General features: G+C 40.7%; 1 protein-coding gene across 6 annotated transcripts in view; it reads left to right on the forward strand.

Annotated features, from left to right (window-relative positions):
• The window catches only part of LOC132825342 (Golgi apparatus membrane protein TVP23 homolog A-like), a 58,292-nt gene that overhangs the window by 25,556 nt on the left and 7,589 nt on the right, over positions 1 to 25,147 (forward strand). For 2 of the 6 annotated variants that reach the window (XM_060840493.1, XM_060840495.1), the window contains exons 3-7: positions 465 to 609; positions 4,869 to 4,958; positions 6,445 to 6,576; positions 9,240 to 9,332; positions 14,480 to 14,608. In XM_060840493.1, the coding sequence (XP_060696476.1) occupies positions 465 to 609; positions 4,869 to 4,958; positions 6,445 to 6,576; positions 9,240 to 9,332; positions 14,480 to 14,608 (589 nt within the window). Of the gene's footprint in view, positions 1 to 464; positions 610 to 4,868; positions 4,959 to 6,444; positions 6,577 to 9,239; positions 9,333 to 14,479; positions 14,609 to 21,428; positions 21,466 to 25,147 lie in introns of those variants that run through there. The other 4 variants (XM_060840497.1, XM_060840498.1, XM_060840494.1 and 1 more) reach the window with 3 other exon arrangements.

Consider the following 25,147-nt stretch of genomic DNA (forward strand, 5'->3'; position numbering starts at 1 on the left):
ACCTGTTGCAAAATTTCTGTTTTTATTATAATTATTGGAGTTTTGTGTGACTCTTCCATTATTCTTCAATTTTGATGATAATGTAGACACCAAAATGTAAACAACTAGTCTTTCCTCTCTACAACGCTGGCTGATGAGCTCTATGATACTGGTACTATCTAATTTAGTTCAGTTATTGTGGACATTTTTTACATTCATGTTTATAATACTTAGGTTGGAAAGTGGCAACAAAATTAAAAACCTTGCTCTGCATCATAACATTGTAGATACTCTTCATAAATTTTGTATGTTATAAATTATAACAAGTAGTACATAACATAATTTAGAATAATAGTCCTCACTATTATACTAAATGATTGTGGGAATAGATATCCAAAGATTGAAATATAGAAATACATTTTGAATATATTTCTTTATTCTTTGAATCCCTGCTGTAATATTTTAATATCTTGAACCTTTTTCAGACATCCACTAGCAACATTTTTCCACCTGTTTTTCCGTGTAAGTGCCATCATTACTTATCTCTTCTGTGACTGGTTCAGCAGAAGCTTTGTTGCCTGTTTTGTGATGATACTGCTCCTCTTGTCCTTTGACTTCTGGTCAGTAAAGGTAAGAAATATGGATCTGATGACTACATGCTTATGTACTTATGTTAAATGTGAACTGCAGCTGTGGTGGTCTTTGGTAAGCTGGTTTAAATAAGAATTCCTCTGTTACTAGCCAAAAAGAGAAATGTAAAGTTACATACTCTAACACGGCAGTAAAGTACCTTGCTGAGATTTTTATTTTTCTTAATGGGATATAGGCATCACTAAATTGGTCAGTTTTTGCTTTGAACTGAGTAGCTTGCTAGGTCATCACAGAGGGTAGTTAAGGGTCAACCATGTTGCTCATGTAACATAGATGCCAAAGTAGATGAGGGCAATAGTTTTCTCTTATGAACCAGATAGGCATTAGTAACAGTTGACAATGGTTGTATAGTAACCATTGGACTATCCTTTAATCCAGATTTATGCTGAATTCAACTGCCATGTCCCCAGAATGTTATTCTGAAATTCTGGATCACCAGTTTTGATTACAAGCCCAGTGTTCCCTCCCCTTCCCCACTCTATTTCTTTGTGTGATGGGGCCTCTGTCAGAAATATTTTGAATTAAAGGTATCCAAGATGAGCCCCCAGCATTGCCTTTCCAAAACTCTACCCTTGGGACAATGGGGACACGGACTATAACCATGGGTACTGCTGAACTGGAATATGGTCATCTTGGCTTTGTGATTGAGCATGCTAGGCAAGACGTTCCTTTTATTTTGTAACTTTACCTTAGTTTTGCTGCTAATGACATTCATGAAAATATGCCAGATGATCTTTTCTCATTGTTGCTGCATAATTAGCTCTCACTGTCCATACATGGGTTGAAATATTCGACATCTGCCTTAATTTCTGGTAGGAAGTTCCGTAAGTAATAACACTATTCCAGGGACAACTGTTCCTTGGCAGCCAGAAGCCACACCCAAAACATTATCCATACAGAAGAAAACACTGACCTCTGGTTTCTGGGTTCAAATACTGGCAGTTTGTTTGTGCTGACTTTGTTTTTGCCATGGTGAGGGGCCTGCTATTACTTATCCAGTTAGTAGTTTTTTTTTATTCCTCGATAAGCTGATATTTTTTGATAGGTGCAAAACTGAAAAATTCTCCATTGTACAACAAGCCTACCACCTATTGGCTAAGCAGTAGATGACATGACTCAGTGATGAAAATAGACTGCACCCACAAACAATTTTATCATGTTATTAATTATACAGTAAACGGGCAAATGGATTGTAAAATTCTTGCCTTAATAACAATTTTAAAAAATCCATATTTTCAAATATTTAATTCAAAACTAATAATTCTCTCATAACTTTAGATTAGATTCCCTACATTATGGAAACAACTCCACACCGACCCTCTGAAGAGCAACCCACCCAGACCCATTCCCTAACCCTATATTTATCTCTGACTAGTGCACCTAACACTATGGGCAATTAAGCATGGCAAATTCATCTGACCTGCACATCTTTTGGATTGTGGAAGGAAATGGGAACACCTGGAGGAAACTCATGTAGACACAGGGGGAATGTGCAAACTCCACACAGTGGAGTTCAGTGGAGTCAAATCTGGGTCCCTGGCACTGTGGGGTAGCAGTGCAAACCACTGAGCCACCTGTTCTGCCCATTTGCTCATGGACTATTCATTGGGAGAAAAATGCAGTTTTGTGTTCTTTGAAAAATAACTTTTTATTTATATATTTCCTCTAGACAACATAACGGAATTCAAATATGTTTGTGATAACTTGTGGTAATTATTTCTAATTCACAAAACTTTACCATAATCACATCTTTTAAATCTATCCTGTTGGTGAATCTATGGATTTAAAGTTTCTTATATCTTTGCTATAAGAAATACAAAACTTAGAATGCACTTTGTCAAAATTCTACAAAAATTTTTAAAGTGCTTTGCATACTTCAAATGCTGAGCCTATGTAACACTTGAAAGCTTTTTGTGCACAGTAAGATTCCACAAAGAATAATGAGGACGATTACTAGGTTATCTACTTTGGTTGAATTGGTTGCCTCAACTGCAATCTTTATGCCTTACCCAAATGTGACCCCCACAAAATCTTCCATTTACCTTGACTTGATCCTTCAGTTTTATGCCCACACTCTAATCTCTCTAAGCATATCTCTTCTGTAAACACAACTGGTTGTTCTCTTGATATCCCACTCAAATCTTGACGAAGTAGCCAGTTTTCCTGACCTTCATACTTGCAAAGACTAAATGATTTACTGGTGCTATTCCTATTTCTTTCCAAACCACTGTGATCAATTTGCATCTCAAAAACCTCAATTCAGGTATCCTATATCCTGAATGTGAATAATTTTCTGCAGTCTTTGACGTGCTGGAATTTCCAAATCCCAAAGGAAGCTAAGGGGGGATTTTGATCCAAGCCGACAAGATATTGACAAGACCAGTTAAGATCAACAGTTTCTACTTGTACTGGTTGGCAGCTTATGACTCAAAAACATTGTTTAAAAATTAAATTTCAGACATTACAGCATTGAAATTGGATTCTACTTCTATACATGAGGACAGGTGATTAATTTTAAAATAAATGGCTGAGTCTTTGTAAACATACTATTAAGAGGTGTGTAGCAAAGGTGGAATACCCGAATTTGCATCACAGATCAGCCATGATCTCGCTGAATCATAGAACAGGCTCATAGGAGCAGGAATTAGCCATTTAACTTTTCAAGCTGCTCTGCCATTCTAGATCATGGCTGATCATCTATCTACCTCGACACCATTTTCCCAAGAGTACACTGTGATGTCATTAGTTTCCAGAAATCTATGGATCTTTGTCTTGAATATATTCAATACTGAAACTTCCACAACCCCCTCAGATTTGAGAATGCATCATGCTTTGAAGAATTTCCTGCTCATCTTAGTCTTTAATGGCTACAAGAACAGGTCAGCATCTAGGAATTCTGTGACTAATAACTCACCTCCTGACTCCCCAGACCGTGTACATCGTCCACAGCTCATGTGAGGAGTGTGGTGGAATACTTGTCATTGGCCAGGATGGGCACCTGGCAGCTCTGATAATGCTCAAGCTCAACATTGTGTAGGACAAAGTATCCTGCTTGATTAACATCCCATCCTTGGACATTGGACATTTATTCCACCACCTTAGTCATGCATCATCTTCACCATCAACACACTTTGGCAGGAGTGTGTAACATTTACAAGGTGCACTGCAGAAGCTCCCCAAGGCTCCTTTAATAGCATCATTCAGATCCATGACTTTGACAATCTAGAAGGTTGAGAGCAGCAGATGTATTGGTACACCACTAACTAAATTCCCCTCCAAGTCAGCCACCAGGCTGACACTGCATGGACCACAACTAAGAAGTAGGAGCAGGAGTAAATAGTTCAGTCCCTTGAACCTACTCCGCCATTTTGATACAATCATGGCTGATCTTATCTTGGCCTCAACTTGACTTCCCTGCCCACTTTCAACCCTTTACTAATTAAAAATCTGTCTTATCTAATCTTTGGTGACCGTTCAAGAAAGCAGCTCAGCACCACTTTTTCCAGGGCAATTAGGAATGGGCAATGGCCAGTGACAGTCACATGCGATGAACGAGAAAACGTGCAATGGTTCTCTCGAGCCGAAATAGAAACTGAATTTTAAGAGCCTCCTTGAACTTCAACAGCCGAATGCAATTAATGGAAACGCGCAATAGTGATTCATCTGATCTTACGTTTGACAGAGCTGGCTTTTAGCAAATGTTTTTAAACTAGTGCAAAAGATTGCAGAAGCTCAATTTGTGTGTAACTTGTACCTGTAAATTTGTTGGTATTTGCACTGTTTTTGCACTGATATGGTTAAGTTAATGCTAAAATATACTGAACAAATTATACAACCTAATGGAAACTACTGCTTTAAAATATTTAATATTACTTTGTGTTTTGAAAATAAAATTGTTTCTCTGCTGTTATCAGTGTGTTAATATTTTGATTGTTGTTGTGCAACTTAATAAAGTTAAGCCTGGAACCTCATGGCCAGTATGGAAAACCTGTAGAATTATTCACTAGACTACAAGTTACTTGAATTAAGTTAATGTTTCTCTGCCAACTGCCAGATACAGAGCTACTTGTGGGAGTGAACAAATAATTTCTAAATACATTTACTGTTTATAGATACAAACCCTTTTCCTGCATTACTAACTGAACGAATCCTTCTGGCTGCTCCTCCATGTAAGATTAAGGGATCATAATGAAAAAAGGGATGAGTTTCTGTGAATTTATAATGTGTTGTTTCTGTAGAATATAACTGGAAGGCTCTTGGTTGGTTTACGCTGGTGGAACCAGATTGATGAAGATGGAAAAAGCCACTGGCTTTTTGAAGCCAAAAAGGTATATAGCTTCATCATAATCCTATTGTGTAAGTAAGGATTCAAAGAATTACAGGATAATGTGAAATCCCAGCCCAGTACATTTACAATTGTGCTATTCTCTGGCACGCCAGGTAATTAACTCTAGCCAAATTGAAAATTAGGTTCTATTCAAGGATCTCTTTGTCAGCAATAAAATTGATGCTTTATGAAAAGATGATGGTGCTGTCGTTTTCTTGCATAGAAGAGAATCATTATAAGTAAAAAGGAGCCTTCCACATCCATCAAAGTTTTACCTGCACATCCACTAATATCATTTATTGTATCCGTTGCTCTCGATGCGGTCTCCTCTACATTGGGGAGACTGGACGCCTCCTAGCAGAGCGCTTTAGGGAACATCTCCGAGACACCCGCACCAATCAACCACACCACCCCGTGGCCCAACAGTTCAACTCCCCCTCCCACTCTGCCGAGGACATGGAGGTCCTGGGCCTCCTTCACCACCGCTCCCTCACCACCAGACGCCTGGAGGAAGAACGCCTCATCTTCCGCCTCAGAACACTTCAACCCCAGGGCATCAATGTGGACTTCAACAGTTTCATCGTTTCCCCTTCCCCCACCTCATCCTAGTTTCAAACCTCCAGCTCAGCACTGTCACCATGACTTGTCCGGACTTGTCCGGACTTGTCCGACCTGCCTAGCTCCTTTTCCACCTATCCACTCCACCCTTTCCTCCCTGACCTATCACCTTCATCTCCTCTCCCACTCACCCATTGTACTCTATGCTACTCTCTCCCAACTCCCAACCCCCCCAAGCTTATCTCTCCACGCTTCAGTCTCTCTGCCTTTATTCCTGATGAAGAGCTTTTGCCCGAAATGTCGATTTTGCTGCTCGTTGGATGCTGCCTGAACTGCTGTGCTCTTCCAGCACCACTGATCCAGAATTTGGTTTCCAGCATCTGCAGTCATTGTTTTTACCTTGTAAAAAGAACTATCCCTAGTCTTTTCTCCTTTGAATTATTTTCTGAAGAAACCCAATGGGCTTAGCAAGTATGCATTGTGATCTCTCGTACCACCCACCCATGATCAACCGAGCCCTTTCTCTCCATCTTATTAGAGCTGAAAATGTGTTGCTGGAAAAGCGCAGCAGGTCAGGCAGCATCCAAGGAACAGGAAATTCGACGTTTCGGGCATCTCCATCTTACTACACATTCTTGATATCTCTTTTCATGTCAACCCTCGCCTTGGGATAGTCTGTTAATGTCACTTGACCCCACCCTGCTCTCTCATCCCTCTTGCTTGATCTTTCTTCACTTCCTTGTGCTTGATCTCTCCAAACCCATGCTGTCCATTTCTTCTTCCCTCTCCTTGGCTCTCCTCTCCTCTTTTCCATTTCTGTATATGCTCCTTCTCTGTCTCTTTGCCTCCCTCAGGTATTCATTCTGTCATTTTTAAATTTGGGATGAGAAACAATAGTCAATATACTAAACTCTTCTGTTTCTTCACAGACTACCCCTAAAAATAGAGCATCATCGACTGAAGCAGAAGCTCAGATCTTCTGGCTTGGCCTAATTGTCTGTCCCCTAATATGGACCGTGTTTCTTTTCAGTACTTTGTTCTCCCTGAAGCTGAAGTGGCTGGTAAGACATTCTAAAAGAAATGCTGGAGGAAGATGAACCAAATTATTTGTTATTTTTTTCTTGTTCTTTTAAGAATGCAATTACCTTCTCTAATCTCTACTGGATAGACCCTACCTCTGTGTGGTCTGGCAGACAAATGAATAAGATCACCTCCCATTTTTCTGAACTCCAGTGAGGACATGTCCAATCTTCTCAACCTTTCCTTATTAAATAACATCTTTTAACTCAGGAATCAGCCTGGTAAATCTTCCCTGAATAGCTTCCAAAGCAAGTATTGCCCTCCTTAATGAAAAAGACCAAATCTGTGCAGAGTATTATTTCAGGTGCAATTGCCCCAAAAGCTCTCTATTCTTGAAGTAAGACTTCCCTACTGCAATAAAAAGGCTTCAGTTCCATTTGTCTTCCTCATTACTTGTTATTTCTCTATGCTAACCTTTTGTGATTCATGTTTAAGGACACCTATATCTCTTTGTATTGTAGCATTATGAGGATTATCTCCGTTTAAATAATCTTTTTTTAAAATTTTATTGTTTAAGTGAACAGCGTCATATTTTCCCATATTATTCTCCATCTGCCAATATATCACTCCAAAACTATGAGCTCTTGCCTTGTGCAATAATCGTTGTTGTGGTTCTGTTCGCCGAGCTGGGAGTTTGTGTTGCAAACGTTTCGTCTCCTGTCTAGGTGACATCCTCAGTGCTTGGGAACCTCCTGTGAAGCGTTTCTGTGATGTTTCCTCTGGCATTTATAGTGGCTTGTCTCTGCCGCTTCCGGTTGTCAGTTCTTGCTGTCCGCTGCAGTGGGCGGTATATTGGGTCCAGGTCGATGTGTTTGTTGATAGAATCTGTGGATGAGTGCCATGCCTCTAGGAATTCCCTGGCTGTTCTCTGGTTGGCTTGCCCTATAAATAGTAGTGTTGTCCCAGTTGAATTCATGTTGCTTGTCATCTGCGTGTGTAACCAATGTAGTGTACAAAATCCCGTGCAAGGACTGCACAAAACACTACATAGGACAAACAGGAAGGCAGCTAACGACCCGCATCCATGAAAACCAACTAGCCATGAAACGACACGACCAGCTATCCTTAGTAGCCACACACATAGATGACAAGCAACATGAATTTGACTGGGACAACACTACTATTATAGGGCAAGCCAAACAGAGAACAGCCAGGGAATTCCTGAATTCATCTACAGATTCTATCAACAAACACATCGACCCTGACCCAATATACCGGCCACTGCAGCGGACAGCATGAACTGACAACTGGAAGCGGCAGAGACAAGCCACTATAAATGCCGGAGGAAACATCACAGAAGCGCTTCACAGGAGGCTCCCAAGCACTGAGGATGTCACCTAGACAGGGGACGAAATGTTTGCAACACAAACTCCCAGCTCGGCGAACAGAACCACAACAACGAGCACCCGAGCTACAAATCTTCTCCCAAACTTTGTGCAATAATCTTTTATGTGGCACATTATCAGATTTCAATTTAATTAGAGAGAATATGAAATATAATTGTCTAATAGTGGTAACAATGAAAATACTTGGTATTCATAAAAAAACGAGTTCATTGATGTTCTTTAGGGAAGCAAATCTGCTATCCAGATTTAGTCTGGTTCACATTCTTAGAAAGGAGACAGCTGGACCTGCAGGAGACACCTCTACTTGGGGCGATTGGGCAGCTGGTCTGATTGTGAACCGAAAACCAAGAGTAACATCATAGGAAAAATGTAGGTGTATCATTGCCGAGAAGTTGCTGTTGAGGACAGAGTTAAATTGTTTAAAGCTAGAACAATGTATAATTTAGAAATATGTAGCTGCTACTTGGGATTTCAGTAAGGAGCAGCACCAAAAGGGAAGCAAAGTTAAATCACGTCAAAACAAAATAATAAAGTAGACTGAATGAAAATTGAGCAAATGTAGGTGGAGTTTTTTTTAATTTACCATAAGAGTAGCCAACAGTGTTTTAGAGTTATGGGATGGCAGGTCAGCTGAGCCAAGTTGTGAATATACCTTGTGTCCTAGGCAGACACGTCTGCACAAAATGTCACTGGCTGCACAAGATTGAGCTTCAGGTTTTGAAACTTGAGCAGTGGCTAGAATCTCTGTTGCACATCCATAAGGCAGAGGCCTATGTGGTTTGCAGGTATACAGAGCTGGTCACACTACAAGTCAGACCTATGCACGTAGAGATGAAATGGGTGCCAAGCAGTCTCAGAGAAACAGACAGGTAGTGCAGGCGTCCCCTGAGTCTGTTCTGCTTGCTAACTCGTTATTTCAGTTTGGTTACTGTTCAGGGAATGGATATCTCAACTATATGGAGAAGTTGGGGGAGGAATGTACAAGGAAGAATGGATGGACTGTAGTGCTAAGGGATTCCACTGCCAGGGAATCATTGAAATGCTTTATGTGGCACATGACTCGAGGATAGTGTGTTGCCTTCCCTGGTACCAGGGTCAAGGTTGTCATGGAACAGCTACAGGATATCCTTCTTGGGAGAGGGAAGTCAGCCAGAGGTTGTGACCTTGACACAGGGAGACAGGGGGATAAGGTCCTGAAAACAGATTTTAAGGATTTAGGAAGAAAATTTTAAAAGCAGGACCTGAAGAGCAGTAGTCTCAGGATTTCTTGCAGTGTCATATGTTAATTTGCATACTAGCAGGCGGATTGGTTGATTGAACACATGGCTGGAGACTGTTGTAGAAGAATGGCATCAGATTTCGGGACAGCATCGGGACCATCTTTGGGACAGGTGAGGCTTGTACATTATAACAGGACTGGGATAGATATCATATTCTTGCAAAGAAATTTGTTAGTTTAAACCCATCTCAATAGCACTATCTTGTCAGAGGGATGGGAATCTGAGCAATAACTCTGAGGAAATAAAGTTGGTAACAGGAAATATAAAAGCTGCCATAGAGACTAGAACACAGGAGAAATAAAACTAAGCAGTGAGTATGCTTCGAAAGCAGAATGAAATCAAAAAGACATAGTTGAGGGCATTTGAATGCACACAACATTTATGACAAGGTAAATGATCTAGAGGCTGATATAAAGGTGGATCTGATCTAATTGCTATTACAGAAACATGGCTGCATGGTGACTAGGAACTGAATAATTAAGATATTTAATGTTTATGAAGGAAACAATGTGTCAATCCCGTTTGGGTAGAAATAAGAAACAGCAAGGGCCAAGCAGACACTGCTTGGAGTTATTTGTAGGCCACTAATTAGTAGTGAAGTTGTGGGAATGGTAGTTATCAGAAGATGAGAGATGTATATAGCATAGGCAACACGGTAATCATGGGTAACATCAATCTTCAAATAGAATAGGTAAACCAATTGAACAATAAAGCTATGGAGGATGCGTTAATGGAATGTGTTAGGGATGGTTTTCTAGAGCATGATGTTGAGGGATTGACTAGGGGACAACTATTTTGGATTTACTATTATGTAATGTAAAAGGGCTAATTAACAATTTTGTTGTAGAAGAGTCTGATGTGTACAATGACCTCCTGCTGGGCATTCTTCCCCCTTGAGAACATTTTGCACCCTCTCTGAGACATCCTTGATCCTGGCACCACAGAGGCAACACACCATTCTGATTTTTCACTGCTGGCCACAGAAACGTCTGTCTGTGCCTTGCTGTAGAGAGTCCCCTAACACAATCAATCTCTTGGAACCGATGTACCCCTCATTGCATTAGAGCCAGTCTCAATACCAGAAACTTGGGCGTTTGTGCTTCCCCTCAGAATCCATCATTCCCTGCATTTTCCAAAACAGCATACTTATTGTAGAATATTCCTGTACTACTTGCCTACCTCTCTCAAATTTCTGGAACAACCATTATTCTATTAGTTTTAAAATAGTGATGGAAAAGGATAGACCAGATCTAAAAGTTGAAGTTCTAAATTGGAGGAAGGGTAATTTTGATGGTATTAGGCAAGAGCTTTCAAAAACTGATTGGGGGCAAATATTCGCAGGTAAAGGGACGGCTGGAAAATAGGAAGCCTTCAGAAATGAGATATTGAGAATCCAGAGACCATGTATTCCTGTTAGGGTGAAAGGAAAGGCTGGTAGATGTAGGGAATGCTGGATGACTAGAGAAATTGAGGGTTTGGTTAAGAAAAAGAAGGAAGCGTATGTCAGGGTAGATTGAGTGAATCCTTAGAGTATAAAGGCAGGAGGAGTATACTTAAGAGGGGAATCAGGAGGGCAAAAAGGGGACATAAGATCATTTGGCAAATAGGGTGAAGAAGAATCCAAAGGGTTTTTACATATACATTATGGACAAATGAGTAATTAGGGAGCGAATAGGGCCCTCAAAGATCAGCAAGGCAGTCTTTGTGTGGAGTAGCAGGAAATGGAGAAAAACTAAACAAGTATTTTGCATCAGTTTTTACTGTGGAGAAGGACATGGAAAATATAAAATGTGGAGAAATAGATGGTGACATCTTAAAAAATATCCATGTTACAGAGAAGGAAGTGCTGGATGTTATGAAACGCATAAAAGTGGATAAATCCCCAGGACCTGGTCAGGTGTACCTGAGAACTCTGTGGGAAGCTAGGAAAATGATTGCTGGGCCCCTTGCTGAGATACTTGTATCATCGATAGTACAGGTGAGGTGCTAGAAGACTGGAGGTTGGCTAACGCAGTGCCACTATTTAAGAAAGATGGTAAGGACATGCCAGGGAACTATAGACCGGTGAGCCTGATGTTGGTGGTGGGCAAGTTGTTGGAGGGAATCCGGAGGGACAGGCTGTACATGTATTTGGAAAAGCAAGAACTGATTAGGGATAGTCAACATTGCTTTCTATTTGGGAAATCATGTCTCACAAATTTGGTTGAGCTTTTTGAGGAAATAACAAAGACGATTGATGAGGGCAGATGGGATCTATATGGACTTCTGTAAGGTGTTGGATAAGGTTCCGCACGGGAGACTGGTCAGCAATGTTAGATCTCATGGAATACAGGGAGAACTAGCCATTTGGACACAGAACTGGCTTTAAGGTCGAAGACAGAGAGTAGTGGTGGAAGGTTTTTTTTATCAGACTGGAGGCCTGTGACCAGTGGAGTGCCACAAGAATCGGTGCTGAGTCCACTACTTTTTGTCATTCATATAAATGATTTAGATGTGAGCATAAGAGATATAGTTAGTAAGTTTGCAGATGACACCAAAATTGGAGGTGTAGTGGACAGCAAAGAAGGTTACCTCAGATTACAGTGGGATCTTGACCAGATGGGCCAATGGGCTGAGGAGTTGGAGATGGAGTTTATTCCATTTGTGGAATATTGTGTGCATTTCTGGTCTCCTTCCTATCGGAAAGATGTTGTAAAACTTGAAAGGGTTCAGAAAAGATTTACAAGGATGTTGCCAGAGTTGGAGGATTTGAGCTATAAGGAGAGGTTGAATAGGCTGGGGCTGTTTTCCCTAGAGCGTTGGAGGCTGAGAGGACCTTATAGGGGTTTATAAAATCATGGGTGGGCATGGATAGGATCGTTGTTGTGGTTCTGTTCGCCGAGCTGGAAGTTTTTGTTGCAAACATTTCGTCCCCTGGCTAGGCGACATCATCAGTGCTTTGGAGCCTCCTGCGAAGCGCTTCTTTGATGTGTCTTCCGGTATTTATAGTGGTCTGTCCTTGCCGCTTCCGGATGTCAGTTTCAGCTGTCCGCTGTAGTGGTTGGTATATTGGGTCCAGGTCGATGTGTTTGTTGATGGAGTTTGTGGATGAATGCCATGCCTCTAGGAATTCCCTGGCTGTTCTCTGTCTGGCTTGCCCTATGATAGTAGTGTTTTCCCAGTCGAATTCATGTTGCTTGTTGTCTGCGTGTGTGGCTACTAGGGATAGCTGGTCGTGTCGTTTCGTGGCTAGTTGATGTTCATGTATGCGGATTGTTAGCTGTCTTCCTGTTTGTTCTATATAGTGTTTTGTGCAGTCCTTGCATGGTATTTTGTAAACTACATTAGTTTTGCTCATGTTGGGTATTGGGTCCTTTGTTCTAGTGAGTTGTTGTCTGAGCGTGGCTGTTGGTTTGTGTGCCGTTATGAGTCCTAAGGGTCGCAGTAGTCTGGCTGTCAGTTCTGAAATGCTCCTGATGTATGGTAGTGTGGCTAGTCCTTTTGGTTGTGGCATGTCCTCGTTCCGTGGTCTGTCTCTTAGGCATCTGTTGATAAAGTTGCGCTGGTATCCGTTTTTGGCAAATACCTTGTATAAGTGTTTCTCTTCCTCTTTTTGCAGTTCTGGTGTACTGCAGTGTGTTGTGGCCCTTTTGAATAGTGTCCTGATGCAACTGCGTTTGTGTGTGTTGGGGTGGTTACTTTCATAGTTTAGGACTTGGTCTGTGTGTGTTGTTATACCAATATACCAACCACTACAGCGGACAGCTGAAACTGACACCCGGAAGCGGCAAGGACAGACCACTATAAATACCGGAAGACACATCAAAGAAGCGCTTCGCAGGAGGCTCCAAAGCACTGATGATGTCGCCTAGCCAGGGGACGAAACGTTTGCAACAAAAACTTCCAGCTCGGCGAACAGAACCACAACAACGAGCACCCGAGCTACAAATCTTCGCACAAACCTTGAATGGATAGGATCAATTGACAAAGTCTTTTCCTTGGAATGGGGGACTCCAAAACTAGATGGCATTGGTTTAGGGTGAGAGGGGAAAGACATAAAAGAGACCTAAGGGACAACTTTTTCACGCAGAGGTTGATATGTATATGGAATGAGCTGCCAGCGGAAGTTGAGGCTAGTACATTTGCAACATTTAAAAGGCATCTAGATGGGTATATGAATAGGAAGGGTTTGGAGGGATATGGACTGGGTGCTAGCAATGGGACTAGATTAGGATAGGATATTTCTGATTGGCATGGAAAGTTGGACTGAAGGGTCTATTTCTGTGCTGTACATCTCTATGACTCTGACTCTCAGAAGATTGTAAATCTTTGGAATTCTTTATCACAGAGAGCTGTGGAAGCTCAGTCTTCAAATATGTTTAAAATAGAGATTGATAGATTTTTCATTACCGATGGTATAAAAGGCTATGGGGATAATGTAGGTAAAAGGAGTTGGGTCAGCCATAATTGTATTTAAAGGTGGAGAAGGCTCAATGAGTTGAATGATCAATGTTCTTGTTCCTATGGCCTACGTGTGACTGCAGCAAAATGGTTGATTCTTAACAGTTTTGTGAAGTAGCCTAGCAGGCCACATGGGCAATTAGAAATGAGCAGTAAATACTAGCCTTTTGAGCAATGCCCATACTCCATCAAAGAATTTTAAAAAAGTACAGTAGCTGGTAATTTGCCTTTTTTTTAATCCATTCTCCCATCACCAACCTTCAGTCATTGGCTGGCCATAGATGGTGTAAAATTGTGAAATTGTTGTGTTCACCTTTTAAGCTACATTGTGTCATTTAATGCTTATCACGTTAGTCTGACCTTTTATCTCTTAGTAATCATCATTTGAAGTGTACTTGAGATATACTGTCCTGGGCCTCAAAGTAATTATCTTATTCAGCAAAGTGTAACTATGCCAAATGTTTTGTACTGGCATTCATGGATTTTAAAAAGTTAAAAACATTGAACAGCTTTCCAAATGAGCACAGAAGAACTCAGGTGTTTGACCATCTATTCTTATTGAAACAATTTCTAGAGGCCTCTTTATGAGTACTTGACTGGTCTCTAAAATATTCAGATAGATTTGCTAAGCAAGGATTCTGTTTAATTGTATTGCTGCATGTGATCTTCATATATTCAGAGGAAGACATTACATTGACTTTAATTAATGAAAGGAGGAATGAACTATTGTGTCCATTTGATCTTATTTAACATTTAATATGTTGCTATTTTGTTTGACTTCTATATCTTTCATTAATTAATGTGCTTTTATCTTGTAGGCCTTGGTGATAGCAGGACTTTCCTTACAAGCTGCTAATCTATATGGATATATCCGTTGCAAGCTTGGGGGAAACAAGAACGTTACAAAAGCAGCTTCAATATATCTAGGCCAACAACTCTTCCAAAGGGTAAGGTTAAAATTATTAATTTTAATTAGCATTGATGGATATTTTTAAAGGGTTTTGTGCTCTCAGCAGAATTGCCTATTAAATTAGAAAAAGTGTATCATATTGAAAGACAAAATATTCGAAGCCAGTAAGTTGAGAGTTAGAAATTATCTTAAACTGGTGAACAAAAGCTTAAGCTCCAACTTCCAAGTGAGTTCCATTTTTTGGATATTTTATTATGTCAAGAGCATGACATAAGTTGTTTGTTTTCAAACAGTTACTTTTTGAGTTAAAGTGATTCTTTGAAAACAAAAAGTCAAGTCTTTTTCTCTCTTGAAGTATTTCTCCAGCTGTCTGTGATCTGAATAATGCTAACAGTGAGTGCTGAGACATGCATGGATCAAACTAATCTTTCCTTCCAACTAAATAAGTACTAGCCAAATACAGAGTTTAGTATTCCAGCCTTGCAATTGGGACTAGATCATTTCAGAGTATCTGGTAGTAAGGACAAATTGGACCAAAGAGTCTGTTTCCATGCTGTATGACTCTATGCAGTGTTTAAGGTTCAACTTAGCATAATAACTGCTGGTTAGGTTAATAAGATCATTAAAAACATAGCTAAATATAAAGCTGATTAAATAATTAAGGATTAAAACACATTAGGTTGGCAGGACAGGTGATGTATCTCAATTGCCTCATGTTGGAGTTCTGGCATTCCAATTTGTTTCAGAGCAGAGTATACAATATGTTCACTGTATTTTGTAACAAAATGCACATGACAATGAATAAATCAAATTGAAGAGCATGCAAATCTGCAGCAAGTGATTAAAGTTTGATCAGATTCAGCTCACATCTTGTGAACTTGAGACTGAACTACAGACATTGTGACATGTCGAGGAGGGGAAGGAATTACTTGGATTCTTGAAGCAGAGACAATCACACAATTAAGGAATGGATCCTTCGAGTTGGTCAGTATTCAGGGACAGGAGAGTGTGAGGCAAGTAAAGGGACCCAGAGGGTAGGGGCACAGAAGCCTCAGTCTTTGAAATTGTTCCACAGGTTTAAGGTTCTTTCAGCTTGTCTGGATGACAGTTGGGACTACAATGGGGATGAGCTAACTTTCCATGGGATTGTGGTACAGCAAGCCCCTTGAGGGGGGAGTAAGAAAGAATGCAGTGATAGTGGACAGTATAGTGTGGGGTAGTGACATTGTTCTCTGCAGTAAGGAATGTGAATGAAAAACCAAAAGAAAAAGCAAATGCTGGAATTCGGAAACCAAAGCAAAAACAGAAATTACTGGAAAAACTCAGCAGGTCTGGCAGCATTTGTGAAGAGAAATCAGAGTTAATGTTTCGGTGACCCTTCTTCATAATGGAGTCCAGATGGTTGTTATGCCTGCCCAGTACCAGGGTTTAGGACACATACTTAAGTATGGAGAGGAACTTGCAAGAGAAGGGGTAGGATCCTTTATGATCCATATAAGTACCAATAAAAGAGGTTCTACATAGTCCAGATGAGGAACAAAGCAATAAATTAAGCAGCACAATCTTAAAGTCTTAGTCTCTGTGGTACTCCTTGATCCAAGAGCAAATTAGGATAGGGTAAATCAGATTAGAGAGATGTCTGCATGACTCAAAGTTTGGTGCATGAGAATTGGTTTCTGTTTGGAATCTAAGAGGCAACCACCAGGTAAGTCTAGAATTTACAAAGAGCAAGAGGAAAAACTAGGGGCTCCATATCTGAATGCACATGGCATTTCAAAACAAAACAGCTAAACAGAAGTGAATAAGTGCAATCTGGTAGCCATTATAGAAACATAGCTGCAGGATGAAATGGATTAGAACTTGAATAGAAGGGTGCAGGACATTTAGGAGTGATAGGAAACTATGAACAAGTGGCTCTGTGAATTAATGATGGCATTAGCTCAATGAAGAGAAATGACTAAGTTCAGGAAACCAATGTGTGGGAACAGTTTAAGTAGAAATGTGAATTGATAAGGATAAGAGTCACTTGTAGGAGGTGTACAGGCCTCCTAACAGTAACCACACATTAGGATAGAGCATAAAGAAATAATGAAAGCTTGTCAGAAAGGCATATGAAAATCAAGGGAGAATTTACTCTGAGTAGACTATAAAAGTTAGGTAATGGTAGCCTAGATGAGGAATTCATAGGATTTTTTCAAGATAGTTTCTTAGAATAGCATGTTCTGGAACCACCTAGAGAACAGGCTACTCTAGACCTGTACAGTGAGAAAGCACTAATTAATATTCCATGGTGAAAGTGCCCATAGGTAGCAGTGAGCCTAATTTGATAGCATTTTACATTCAGTTTGAGAGAGAGGTGAGCCTGAGACTTTTTTTTAAAGTTTAAATAAGGGGAATTATGAAGGCATTAAAACAGAGCTAATTAAAGCGAATTGGCAAATTAAGTTAAAGAATAGGTGATTCAAGCTGCAGCAGTGGACATTTAAGGGAATTCAGTATGAAGGAATAGATACATTTCAACAAGTAAGAAAAATTCCAAGGGACTGACTTACTGTCCATGGCTAAATAGGAATGTTAAAGGTAGTATCTAACTAAAAGAAAAAGCTTAAACAGGCGGCAGTACAGAATATAAACACAGAAAAGAATGACCAGAAGATTTAATAAAGAGGGAAAAATTAGTGTTTAAGAGAAAGCTAGATAGAAATATAATTGCTAGCTAGCAGGAAGCAAAGAATAGGCATCAGGTGCTGGGGCTGCATGTGATTTCAATTTACAAATGACTTTGATGAAGGGGTGGGCCCTTTTGTGGCACAGCAGTAGTGTTCCTACCCTGGACCAGGAGCCCAGATTCAAGCTCCAGTTGCTCCAGAAATGTGTAATGACATCTCTGGACAAGTTGATTAGAAGAATAGGTTAAAAAGAACACATTTTAGATGAAGGAATAGAAGGTACGGTTGCTAAATCCCAAAGTGATTGCAAGTGCAGCATGTAATTAAGAAAGCTTATAGAAGGCAATCATTGGGTGACGGTGGCCTGGGTTGGACGCTGCAGCAGGACATAGTGAGCAGGGCAGTGGTGGACGTCCAGTCCGTGGCCACTGCCATTTGATGCCTTAAAATGACAGTGCTTGGACCTGAGGTAGTGCATCAGTTGGCTGATGCTCATGTGTGTGGTGGAATCCCGTTTGCGCACACCCCTGCCCGGACGGAATTTCACATTGGCCCAAAGGTCCCATACTTCCCCCGGAAACCTGTGCCCCACAACCTGAGCCACCTCCGGAATTTTAGTTTTGTCCCTTTTTAAGGGCATAAAATGGCGGGCCATGTACAGACTGCTGTTGCACACAGATCACATCTTTTCCCTGATCCACCGCCCAGACATGCCTTGGCATGCCCATTTACCACTGGCGGTGGGGATCCCCAGTGGAGGGCTCTCTATGTGGGAGTCCTCCCCCTTTCTCTTGGAGATATGGGGTGGAGAGTACTGCATGTGGCAGTCCCCTGCAACCGCAGATTGCAGTGGTTCACAGACTCCCAGTCCAACTGCTTGTTCTGTGGTGTTGTGGAGTCTGTGAACCATGTATATATTGGGAGTGGGCACTTGCAGTCCCTTTTAGATTTTCTTAAAAACCTCCTCTGTTTTTGGTTGCACTTCAGTCCCACGCTCCTGATCTTCGGGCACCCGGTACAGAGGGGGGACGGCAGGTCTGAGGACCTTCTTGTGGGTCTGCTCCTGGGCCTGGTCAAACTGGCCATACACCTCCTCCCTCACCTCCATCCAAGGCCCTAAAGGAGCCTTCCACATCCATCAAAGTTTTACCTGCATATCCACCAATATCATTTATTGTATCCGTTGCTCCCGATGTGGTCTCCTCTACATTGGGGAGACTGGACGTCTCCTAGCAGAGCGCTTTAGGGAACACCTCTGGGATACCCGCACCAATCAACCACATCGCCCTGTGGCCCAACATTACAACTCCCCCTCCCACTCAACCGAGGACATGAAGGTCCTAGGCCTCCTTCACCGCCGTTCCCTCACAACCAGACGCCTGGAGGAAGAACACCTCATCTTCTGTCTCAGAATACTTCAACCCCAGGGGCATCAATGTGGACTTCACCATTTCCTCATTTCTCCTCCCCCCACCTCCAAACTTCCAGCTCAGTAATGTCCCCATGACTTGTCCTACCTGCCTATCTTCCTTTCCACCTATCCACTCCACTCTCCTCTCTGACCTATCATCTTCATCCCACCCCCATCCACCCATTATACTCTTCGCTACCTTCCCCCACCCCCCTCCCTGACCTATCAACTTCATCCCCACCCCCATTCACCTATTGTACTCTATGCTACTTTCTCCCCACCCCCACCCTCCTCTCATTTATCTCTCCACCCTTCAGGCACTCTGTCTGTATTCCTGATGAAGGGCTTTTGCCCGAAATGTCGATTTTCCTGCTCCTTGGATGGTGCCTGAACTGCTGTGCTTTTCCAGCACTACTCTAATCCAGAATCTGGTTTCCAGCATCTGCAGTCATTGTTTTTACCTACCAAACTGGCCATAAACAGGTCCAAAGAGGGGGTCGTTCGGGCTGATTGCCTGCCCCCTCTTCTGCGGTTACATTAGAGTCTGGGTGTCTCTGGAAAAGGAGCATGCGGTGTCCACCAACACCCTTGAGCTGTTCAGGGAGGGGTGGGTGTCGCAGCGCGTGGAGTGTATTATTTCCCCATCCAATTCTATTTTGATTTAATCCCTGCCCTCCCCTTCACTGTTCGATCACACAGCATTGCTCTTTGATGTGGAGGGCACTGCTTGTCACTGGCCACTTGGGTGTTTCTTTTCTTCCTGGTGGTGAAAATTGATTCGTGCACCTTGTGTCTTCCACTGTGTCGTGCACTAGCACATACACAACATGGGTGTGGGGAAAAAATAAGCACGAGCGCAGTTAGGCGGTAATGTGGGGGTAATAGAAACAGAAAGGGAAAAAAAATTAACTTGGGATTTAGAATCTCCTCGTTTCAGAGAAATGACTCTGCGCTGGCTGATCATAGCCAGTACACTGCACAAGTAAATAGAGGATGACTTGGTGGTTGTATGCTGGCTTCTGTTATTTCAGCAGGGGAAATGTACCTGTATAGGTGGCACTTGCATCTGCAGGAGAAAGAGAAAAGCAAAAATAGAAAAAGAAAAAAAATAGAATGCTATCATTTACTACAAGTAAAATTGAATATAAGAGTAGGGATGTTATCTGTCAATTTTACAGAACACTGGTGAGACTGCATCTGGGATATTGTGCATTGTATTGGTTATCTTATTTGAGGAAACATGTAACTGTGTGGAGGCAGTTCAGAGAAGATTTACTTGAGTAATACTTGGCATGAGGAGGCTATTTTATGTGGAAATGTTGGACAGCTTAGGCTTGTATTTGCTGGGCTTTAGAATATTAAGGTGATATGATTGAAGAGTCTTGACAGGGTAAATGTGGAGAGAATGTTTGCTCTTGTGGGAAAATCTAGAACTAGGGATTACTGTTTAAAAATCAGGGGTAGCTCATTTAATGCAGAAATGAAACAAAATGTTTTTCTCTTGGAGGGTTGAGTATCTTTAGAACATGTTTCCTGAAAAGGAAGCTTAGTCCATGAAACATTTTTAAGGCAGAGGTGGATTGGCTACTGTTAAGCAAGGAATCAGAAAGTTATCATGGGTAGGTGGGAATGTGGACTTACAATCAAATCAGCTATGATCAAGGGGCTGTTCGTCCCACTCCTGCTCCGAGTTCGTGTTTTTGTATTTTCTAATATGATGAGAAGCCAAGTTATGCTTGATGTATATCAAAAGCATCTAAGATGGAATACTGTACTTCTAAAACTTCTCATAATTGATTGAACTGATCATTTTCCTGTACTACCTATTCACTTACTCAAATAGCATGCTCTGATTAACATTATAAATACATGTTTGTTGGTGTTAGTGCAAGTTTCAAACGATTCAGGGACATTTGCAGAAAGACTTTGTACTTAGGTAAGTAGCAAATTTGAGCTGAAAATGTGTTGCTGGAAAAGCGCAGCAGGTCAGGCAGCATCCAAGGAACAGGAAATTCGACGTTTCGGGCATAAGCCTTTCATCAAGATCAAGCCCTATGTAGCAAATTTGTCAGGAAGACTAAGTGTTCATACCCATAGTGAGTTTAAAGATCGTTTCAGTTCAATTATTTAGTCATCTACCATGCCTGAATGTGATTTTACAACAGCACCTCAGGATTTCTAACACTCTGCCTACCTGTTTTGAGTATTTGGAAATCACATTATGATTGTACTTATGTATCCTGCGAAGGTTGCTTTATTTGTGGGGATGTTGTTTATTTGTAGCATCTTGATCAACATACAGTAGAGATGTTCAAGAGAGCCCCAGGGTCAGATGCACATATGTCCTGCATTGATCTACCCATACTCCTCCTCGTTTATTCCTTTCTTCTTTACACACTTCGAGCAAGGATGCTTTCAACTTAACTTCAAAAGATGGCACACAAGAACCTGAAAAGAGCAACAGAGTTAATGCAGGTGAAAAGTTGTGCTACCCTTAATATAACTAACACCTGTCTGATTGTGCTTAGGAAGACTACAAGTACTGGTTGCCATTAAAAGAATCATAAAGGGTTGTCACTAAAGAGGCAAATTTGTAGAATAGATTTCCTTGGAGGAGAGTGATTAATGTCTTTGTCAGCTTTGTATTGATGTCTGCATTGTATTCTGAGTATCTTTCATAATATGTAATCCTATGACAAAGGAAAGTTCCAGAAGAGTGTTAACTAAATTCTTGTATCTGAACAGCCCATGTCACTAATTCTGATCATTTTTTTCAGTCGGACATCATATTTGGAGAGCTGTAAACTACAGGTAATGCACCAGTTAGTGTTGACATCGCACTTTTCTCTTAGGTGAAGCAAAGAATCAACTATTTTTAAAATAAAAATTTGGTTCAACTGATTTAAATTCAGTTAACGTGGCATGATTTTGTCAAATGACTGATTACCTTTTAATGGGTAGCATTGTCCAGAACTCAAACGTGTATTTTATATTAAGCAGTGAGGATCATTTTTAGGTTAGTGTTGGTTTACACAATATTGCTTCAGTGAAATCAATCACATTGAACAAGTGAAAGATCTATTTTTCGGGAGAGCTTACTATATTTTCCAGTGTTTATGATAGCTTGAAAGAGCGAAATTTAAAATTTGCATTAATCTATACACCATCTTTCTGTGCTGTTCTCAACTTTGAACATTCCTTGCCTACAGAGAAAAATTACAGAAAACAGAGGGGCTTTTATTTCCTGAATAAGATTCTTAATTCATATCACTTTCTCACAATCTTAATTCAGAGCTTGCTTTTCAATTGTAATTTATAATTAATAAAAGATTGCGTCCAAAATACTTCACAATAAATGACATTCATGGGTTAACAAAAAAAAACAAGGAGAGCTTGCTATTGCTAAACACTTTATTTTTGAGATTCTTCCTTACTGATATGAAAAACACAAAAGACTATTTGACTTATAGGAGCAACAAATGAATGGAAATTAGAAAAACAAGAGAACTCAAAAACTAATCAGAAGGGAAAGGGAGCTGCGGAGACTCACCGGGAAAGTGAAAAACCAGAAAGAACTCAAAGATATGAGTACTAGCCACAGTGCAACAACTACTTGCATTTTCATAGTATCCCAACAGTGTGGAAACAGGTCATTTGGTCTAACAAGTCCACACCGCCCCTCCGAAAAGTAACCCACCCAGATGCATTCTCCTACATAATAAATCTACATTTCCCTGATTAATGCACCTACCTACACATCCCTGAACACTATTGTGGGAGGAAACTGGAGCACCTGGAGTAAACCCACCAGACACAGGGAGAATGTGAAAACTGTACATAGACAGTCGCCTGAGGCTGGAATCAAATTCGGCTCCTTGGTATTGTGAGGCAGCAGTGCTAACCACTGAGCCACCATGCTGCCCATAAACAAAGGCTAGCGCTGTCAGGAAATGCTCTTTTTGCCAAAATCCAGGATTTAACCAGGGACCTTTTACATCTTCAGTCGTCTTGGTGGATTATCCAAAGGTGCTTGATAGGAGAATAATTAGACAGCAACTTAATAAAACCAAAGAAAGAGATATTACAAGTCTATTTTAAAGAACATCTAAAACAAGCAGTGAAAGAGAGGGGTTTACAGATGGAATTTCAAAGCTTTGAGCTCTATTGAGTTTGTTTGGGGGAGAAACAGACCAGTATTAATGCAGAATTGGACAAGGTACCAGTTTGGGTTGGCATTGGTCATGGAGGAATAAATACTTTGAAAAATGTCAAGTTTAAATCAGCAAGTCCAGGTGAGTGAGTGAGCAGTCCTCGGTGAGAATTATTGTACTGGTTGAAGAGTCAGTTGGATTAGTTCCATCTTATAGAGGATGGAATATGTGGTACTGATCAGGGCAGTATTAAGATAGTTGACCATGGACAAGGCTGTCAACAGTAGATGTGTTGAGGCGGGGGTTATATGGAAATAGTAATGAGGAAATAAAACAGAAATTGCTGGAAAAGCTAAGCAGCCTAACAGCATCTGTGGAGAGAAATTAAAGTTGACATTTCAGGTCAAGTAACCCTTCCCCCAAGGGGTCACTTCCTGGTGATAAGGATGTTGGATTCAATTAAATATGATATTGAGTTTAAAAATAACCTACTGTAGATCAACCTGAGATAGTGGCTAGGTCACAGAGTAGCACAGGGTTGAAGATTATAACTTGAGTCTTCCCAGTATTTAATTGGAAGATATTTGAATTTCTATTTAGAATTCTATCACTGGCACAGATGAGTTGAGCAAATGGTCTGTTTCTCTGTTGTAGCTTTTGAGATCAGACAAATCTGAGACAGTGTAGTAGCTGAGAGAGATAGGTGATGAAACAGAACAGGATGTTACTAGCACACATGTAAACTTGGTCTGTTTTCTGATTGAAGGGCAGCATTAGATAAGTAGCAAGGACAGGGTGGGGGGAAGCAAGGATAGATCTTTGGGTGACTTGGAAAAAGTGAGGACTGCAGATGCTAGAAAGTCAGAGTCAATAAAATGTGAAGCTCATAAAAGCACAGCAGGTCAAGCAGTATTAGAGGAGCAGGAGAGTCGACATATTTGGCAGTACAGGAAAAAGTGATACCAAAGGCAATTCTATTCAGCTGGATGTGGGGGATTTTGGTGTGAACAACAGTGTCAAATTCTGCAAAATAATGGCAAGGATTTGGAGGGATAACATACTGTAACTAGTTGCAGAGGATGTCATTTCTGACTTTGGTCAGGGCCACGTCAGTGCAATGGGAGTGGTGGAAAGTAAACTGGAGAGATTTAGGTATGAGATGGCATAGATTTTGAAGCTGACAACACATTTAACACTTTGGAAAGGAATGGGAGGTTGGTGATAAGGGTGATAGTTGGCAAGACTAGAGAAGTCAAGGATGATTTGTAAGAAGGGTGATAATTTAAATTGGAATCTGTACATGAATCATGAACTTTGAATGGTTAAAACTATTTTCATAATTGTCGATAGAAAACAAGAGCCTGAATGATTATTGTGGTTTTACAGAGCTAATGAAGTGTAAGTTCTTAATCACAGAAGTAATGGTATTTTCCAACTATGTACAATAATGTATAAACATTTTTATCGAAAGTATCCCGATTGTAGGATAATTAGGTATAGAACCTAAGACCCATTAGTTATCAAGTGCACCAGTTATTTTTGTTGTCTAATGTATATTTTTCATTTTAACTAATGCTATCAGTGATGTTAAGGTAAGAATTAATGTTTTCAAAAATTATAGTCTAAGTCAAATACATGACTTAAAAATGTGAACCAAACCATTGAGTGCTTACCTTGGAATTCCCAGCAAGCTTAAATATCATATTTATGTTCACTGCAGTCTTTAAGTAATAGATAATGATCTAATCTAATTGATTAATGATACATGATTCATTAAAATTAAATTACTGCATAGCTGGAGATCTGAAATAAAACAAAATGCTGGAGAAACTCAGCAAGATTAGGGTCAGCTATGGCGAGAGAAGCATTTCTGTTCTCAGCTACTGCAGTGTTCCACTGAAGTGTAACACAAGCTGGAAGAATATAGCCTCATTTTCCTTTTAAGCATTTTATATCCTCAGAACTCAACATTTATTTCAGACCATGAACTCTGTGCTCAATTTTGATTACCACCCCCGCTCCCCACCTTAGTGTTTTGATTGTATGGAAACAAAAGCAGAAACTGTTGGAAAAACTCAGCAGGTCTGGCAGCATCTGAGGAGAGAAATCAGAATTAAACTTTTAGGGTTCAGTGACCCTTCCTCAGAAGTGATGGTATCTAGGAAAATGTTGGTTTTATGCATAAGATAGGATGGGGGAGATAGAGCTCCAAGAGAGAGAAGAACAGTTGGACAAAGGAGTGGGTAATGGTCAACCTTGGAGAATGAATAGCTACTAATGAGGACAATTAGTGGCTAACAATGGGTTATGTGTAACAGCAGGCCATGTAATAATAAGGCCTGGTG

Source organism: Hemiscyllium ocellatum, chromosome 20 (genome assembly GCF_020745735.1).
Source record: "Hemiscyllium ocellatum isolate sHemOce1 chromosome 20, sHemOce1.pat.X.cur, whole genome shotgun sequence".
Classification (NCBI taxonomy): domain Eukaryota; kingdom Metazoa; phylum Chordata; class Chondrichthyes; order Orectolobiformes; family Hemiscylliidae; genus Hemiscyllium; species Hemiscyllium ocellatum.